This window comes from Pyrus communis, chromosome 4, assembly GCF_963583255.1.
Source record: "Pyrus communis chromosome 4, drPyrComm1.1, whole genome shotgun sequence".
Lineage (NCBI taxonomy): Eukaryota > Viridiplantae > Streptophyta > Magnoliopsida > Rosales > Rosaceae > Pyrus > Pyrus communis.
The window spans coordinates 9,058,484-9,064,637 of record NC_084806.1 but is presented as its reverse complement, the minus strand read 5'-3'; the positions used below and the strand labels follow the sequence as shown (position 1 = coordinate 9,064,637).

The 6,154-nt window shown below is 39.0% G+C and overlaps 1 protein-coding gene across 1 annotated transcript; it reads left to right on the top strand.

Annotated features, from left to right (window-relative positions):
* The first annotated feature begins 1,020 nt into the window (after nt 1-1,020).
* Nucleotides 1,021-5,724, top strand: LOC137732015 (beta-glucosidase-like SFR2, chloroplastic). The gene is made up of 10 exons (XM_068471297.1): nt 1,021-1,260; nt 2,282-2,654; nt 2,821-2,959; nt 3,202-3,368; nt 3,539-3,760; nt 3,866-4,034; nt 4,126-4,359; nt 4,464-4,613; nt 4,729-4,858; nt 5,361-5,724. Exons 1-10 carry the CDS (start codon nt 1,077-1,079, stop codon nt 5,561-5,563), a joined length of 1,971 nt encoding a protein of 656 aa, XP_068327398.1. The 5' UTR covers nt 1,021-1,076; the 3' UTR covers nt 5,564-5,724.
* The last annotated feature ends 430 nt before the right edge of the window (nt 5,725-6,154 follow it).

The window sequence follows — 6,154 nt, the reverse complement described above, 5'->3', positions numbered from 1 at the left end:
CAACAGATATGTTGACATTACAAAATGAAAATTTTATGCTCATGTGTCAAATTGTAACAACGAACAAATATTGATAAAACTTTTATCTTCTAATTTTACAGTTATTCTCTCTAAATACACAAAACTGATACGCTCTCTAATAGAGATTGACCCTATCATTATCTGCAAAACCCAACTATATTAAAGTATCAACAAATGTATCAGTTTTATGTCTCTAAACAACGTAATCTCAAAACAAATTAAAGGGATTATGCTTCAAGCACATAATCTTGAAACATTCTAATCAGTCTCTCCTACATTGTAATCACCCCTCTTCATTTCAAGACAACTCATAGATTGAATGGGTTTAGGATAGCTCCATTCATACGTGCCGCCACATTGATTCATTTCTTTCAAATTTTCTAGATATATACAAGCCAAACGTTCTAAATCACCAAAATGTCACCATTTGATTTTCTCTACACTGATAACTAAGTCGTGGTTGGTATTCAATACTTAACACCTTGAATTATTTTTGTTGTAAAAAGAACGATATAGTAAATTAGCATACGAAAGAACACCACAGCGAAAATCAGGAGATTCCTCAAATTAAATACGCACATTCTCTGCATTTAAAGCAAAACGAGTCAAACAATGAGCTACACCATTAATAAAATGCCGAATATAAATGGAATTCGAGTAAGATAATACAATTTTAAGACTTTAAGAAAACATGGGCTGGGCCTTAATGGGCTTTTGCAAAGCTTATAACTGGGCCAGTTTAGCCCCTCACCTTCGTATTTAGAACCAAAGGCCCAAGAACACATCCACGCGGCATCCGCCATGCAATTGCCAAGCGACGGACATTCACAATCACCTACTAGCGTGCACTCTACTGCTCTCTGCACAAGGAGGTCCCACCCGCCACACAAATTCCGTTATGACACAGTTAACGTCGGTTGCCACGTGGGCGACTCCTATGGTTTCCAGTGCAAATTAACGATAGGCTTTTCCATTTCATATCAAAACGGCACAGTTGCTAAGTAATTCATTTAATAATGCTCAGTTCGAGCTTGGGCGGTTGATTTCAATCAGAAATGGCGGTAGTGCCTCTGTTCGTCACGGCGACGAAGCTCGCCGGGCTACTAGTGACGCTCACAGTCGCCGCAAATGCCTACTCTTATTCGCGCTTTTGGAACAAGAATCTCCGCCCGTTCCAGTCTCCGATCGACGATTCCGACGACGAGGACGACGACACTCTCGCCGACTTCAATCTCCACGGTACTGTAATTTTTCCTAAACTGCTCATACCGTAACCCTAGGTCTACTGATTAGTTCTATAATCTGCTCAAACGTGAAGCTTTGCTTGTTTATATGTGGATGAGTTGACGAAGCTTAGATTTTGGTGCGGTTTGGAGTAGCAATTGATGTTTTCTGCTTCTGATGTTTGTGAGGTAGTAATGACATTGAGGAATGAACAAATGAAGAAAATCATAATTTTGAACTTTAATCGAGTTTATGATCCTTAATGACTTGAATTTGTGTTTAATTAAACTCAGTTTTAATGATGGCCATAAGCTGAGTTTAATTAATATTGCTGCCAATTGATGACTTTGATCAATGATTTCGCGGTTCGAGTTGTGTTTCAAAGCTTATTGTGTAATTACTTTGATATTAGACGGTACAACAGTTGGTTCTATGTACACGTTCATGCATATTTGTGGAACTTACTGCTAAACCTTCGCTATTTATGAGTTTGGTCCTTGTTGTTTTGGGTAAAATTGGGGCTGGAGGCCCGAGTTTGATCAATTAGGCTATGTTATATGAGGGATTTGCGTGTACTAAGGTATTAGAATAGGCTGAATTAGGAATGCAATACAAAAGATTAGATGGAGGGATTTGAAATGAGCATATACAATGCGTTAAGAGGCATTTGCAAATGACTACGTGAAAGAGAGTATTTGTAGAAACGTTGTTTATGTCTTTGCAAATGCCTTGCTGCACTTGAAATTTGAAATATATCAGGTTTGGGAAACATCTACACGTAAATCCGTTGTTTATGTCTTTGCAAATGCATTACTGCACTTGACTTTGAAATATATCTCTAAAGGTTAGGAATACAAGTACTTTGTATTAATCCAAATTTGTTATTATGTCATCAAAGTATTGTGTTTGCTTCGGGTTGCAGATAAAGCGAGATTAGGTTCTTCAGATTTTAGCTCTCAGATTTCAGAAGCACTTGTCTCTGTGTATTTTTCAATGAGTTTATCATAAAAGTATTCTGTAATGTGATGGTGTGCAGAAGGGGGGGATGAATTTTTCTTCGGGTTGGCAACAGCTCCAGCCCATGTTGAGGACAGGCTAGATGATGCTTGGCTCCAGTTTGCAAAAGAAAATCCTTCTGACCAATCAGAGTCACAGGGGAACCTGCAAACAGCAGATGCTATAATGGGTTCTGCTACTGGTGATGGAGGATCTCAGCCAGTTTCCTTACCAGGAAAAGCTGGGAAAACGGATAAGAAAAGGAAGCCTCTTAAGATAGCTATGGAAGCCATGATTAGAGGGTATGAGAAGTATATTGAAGGAGATGGAGGAGAAGAAGAAGAAGTAGAAACACCTGTCCCAAACGAAGAATCCCATCATAATGTAGCTGCATGGCACAACGTTGTGCATCCGTAAGCCTCATTTTTTAAACTTGATCAATTGAAATTTAAGTAAATTGCAAAACAAGACATCATATTGTCATGCTTATTTCTGGTTCTCAAACTTATTTGACACTAATCAGTTTCATATTATCTTGCGTTGTTTTGTGGGTAAAATGGATTCTTGAATCAATCTCAGAGAAGAGAGGCTAAGGTTTTGGTCTGATCCTGATACAGAACTAAAATTGGCTAAAGATACTGGAATCAGTGTCTTCCGAATGGGAATAGATTGGTCACGAATCATGCCAGAAGAACCACTCAATGGGCTAAAAGAAACTGTAAGTCTGATGCTGACTGTTTATGTAGTTTCCAAGCATTTGGCAAATCAGGAATGATACAGGACTTAACTTGCCATATGGGGTTCATCCATGCCTAACATTTTCATAAAAATATGATGTTTGACAAGTTAGTGGATATTGCTTTGATGATATTTTCAGGTTAATACATTGTGTTTGTTCAGTTTAAAAGGAATATCTTTATAAGTTTGACTGAACTCTATGAACGATGTCCCTTTTTTTAGGTCAATTATGCAGCGTTGGAGCGATATAAGTGGATAATCAGCAGGGTCCGTTCATATGGAATGAAGGTGATGTTAACTCTGTTCCATCACTCATTACCACCATGGGCTGGAGAGTATGGAGGTTGGAAAATGGAAAAAACAGTTGATTATTTCATGGACTTTACAAAGTGAGTCGTCCTTTCAGTGGTAGAGTTACCAGTTCTCTTTTGATGTTCTGATTACTTTCATTACTTGTGAGACTGTCTAAATTATGCTAGCGGTTACCCTTTTATCATGTAGTCTTCCTTCTCTCCCTTTTCCTTTTGGTCTTTGAATCGTTTGTTGTTTTTCTTTTCAGGCTTGTTGTTGACAGTGTCTCAGATATGATAGACTATTGGGTAACATTTAATGAGCCTCACGTCTTCAGTATGCTTACCTATTGTGCGGGTGCTTGGCCTGGTGGTCATCCTGACATGCTAGAGGCGGCCACTTCTGCTTTACCTACTGGTGTTTTCCAACAGGCTATGCATTGGATGGCCATTGCACACTCAAAGGCCTATGAATATATTCATGAACAAAGGTTTCTCTGCCTCATACAAGCTCTGGAAAGAAGATTTTTTGAAGAATATAACATATGTTGCGTTTAATTATTACTGTAGTGAACTTTGTGTTTTAACTTTGTCAGGTCTTCATCAAAACCAGTAGTTGGCGTGGCACACCATGTCTCATTTATGCGGCCATATGGTCTCTTCGATGTTGCTGCTGTTTCACTGGCGAACTCCCTGACTATGTACTCATATGTGGATAGTGTTTCTGACAAGCTGGATTTTATAGGCATAAACTACTATGGGCAGGTTTCCTCACCTCTCTAACTAATTAAACTGACACCGTCCTCCTCCTATAGAGCAACAAAGTTCACTATAGCATTAATCTTCTGCCCTTCAGGAAGTGGTGTGTGGTGCTGGACTGAAGCTAGTAGAGACTGATGAGTATAGTGAATCTGGACGTGGGGTATATCCAGATGGCTTGTACCGTGTGCTTCTTCAGTTCCATGAAAAATATAAACATCTTAATGTACCCTTCATGATTACTGAAAATGGGGTAGCTGATGAGACAGATTTGATCCGACGGCCATATCTGCTAGAGCATTTGCTTTCTGTTTTTGCAGCCAAGACCAAGGTTTGATTCTCCACTGCACTTTTCAGTTGTTTTCTTAATTAAATACCTTAATTTGGTGATCATGGGTGTTATAAATGCGTATGGTTTGATACTTTGATTTATAGGGTGTCCCTGTGCTTGGCTACCTGTTTTGGACTATTTCTGATAACTGGGAGTGGGCAGATGGATATGGTCCCAAGTTTGGACTTGTAGCAGTTGACCGTGCCAATAATCTGGCCCGGATTCCACGTCCTTCTTACCATCTATTTACAAAGGTTAATATTTTTTCTTGGCCTCGCTCATGTGTCTTTCCATGTTCTGCTTCTTTCCCCCTAATACATCCCCAATTGTGCTGTTGGCTAAAAGTTTTGGCGTGTGTTTTCATTTCAGGTGGTGACAACAGGTAAAATTACACGTGATGACCGGGCACAAGCTTGGAATGACCTCAATCAAGCTGCTAAAGCAAAAAGAACACGACCATTTTATCGGGAAGTTAATGAGCATGGTTTGATGTATGCAGGTAAACCATGAGGTCTTCAATTCTACATTTTTTTTTCTTTTCTTTGTGTCATCCATCAAGAGGGTGCTTCTGTGTAAACAATCCATCAATAAACATTCTACGATTCGAGTGTCCTCATTGAATTTAAGATCATCCATAGGTTCTAACAAGTGATATTAGAGCAGGTTTCACCATGCAACTAGGTCAGCCCCCAGATGAGATAACCTATAGGCTAGATTGGTAGGTGAATGAAACTAATGTAAAAAGATAGGTCTACCGTTGAGTCGCTGGACGAGTGAAGCTCCCTTGGGTTCCAACAGAACTCTGTGGTGGTCACTTGGAAATGCACCCTTGTACACCATACAATACTGCAGTTGTTTAGAACCTTCAAATTTTTCCCATGCACGCAGAGGTTAACTTATCTTTTGCATTTTTCTTATTGGCACTTCAAAATAGTCGTCCTTTATCATATTCTTTTGATTAATGGATGGCATTTTTGTCCTTGCTGGTATTGTGATAACAGGAGGTCTTGATGAACCGATACAGCGGCCGTATACTGAGAGAGATTGGCGATTTGGACACTACGAGATGGAAGGTCTCCAGGACCCCTTAAGTCGCTTCTCAAGATTCATTCTCCGACCTTTCTCCTTCCTCAAAAGGAAACCTAAAAAGAAGAAATCATTGACCGGTAAGGAGAAACTAACAAGCCTTGCCCTGGTGCAATAAATTGAGTATCCTTTGTGATTATCCTTGGGTTTGGCAAGTTCAAGTTGTAATCTCACCAACTTTTCATAATTTGGGTCTTGTGTAATGTCTCAAATGAAAAGTGGAGGACATTGATTACATTAAACATTATTCGTAAATAAGAGATTTTGCGGTTCGCCCAAGTAGCGAGGGAGGGTTAGTTATTGGGTTGGGATTGTGATAGATTCGAGGTTCGATTCCTTTCAATATAACGAAATTAAAAACCATTGCGTACCTCAATGACAGTTTTTCATGATGGCCTATTCATCAGACCCATTGGTTCAGATCCTTATCCCTCTAGATTGGATTGGATTTGCTGATATCCATTTTACAGAAAAAATAATGAATACAGATGAAAAATGAATATGCATCATTTTTAGCTTCTTGTATACTCTTGGTTATTCGTGTTCATTGTTTTTGTTTGATTTATTCAATTTGACGGCCAAAAATAGAGAAAGACATGTGAGAAGTTATGTGAAAATCATCTGTCCTTACAGATGAGCTAGAGCTAGTCTCCTGAAGCACTATTTTGCTTTAGATGAAAATACAGAAAAGGAAATAGCAAAATTTTGG

What these genes read in the sequence shown, in the direction of transcription:
- LOC137732015 (XM_068471297.1), top strand. Translation starts at nt 1,077, where the DNA reads ATGGCGGTAGTGCCTCTGTTCGTCACGGCGACGAAGCTCGCCGGGCTA. An exon ending in CGCCGACTTCAATCTCCACG is followed by an intron (nt 1,261 to 2,281) that starts GTACTGTAATTT and finishes GATGGTGTGCAG; the next exon opens with AAGGGGGGGATGAATTTTTC. An exon ending in TCAATGGGCTAAAAGAAACT is followed by an intron (nt 2,960 to 3,201) that starts GTAAGTCTGATG and finishes CCCTTTTTTTAG; the next exon opens with GTCAATTATGCAGCGTTGGA.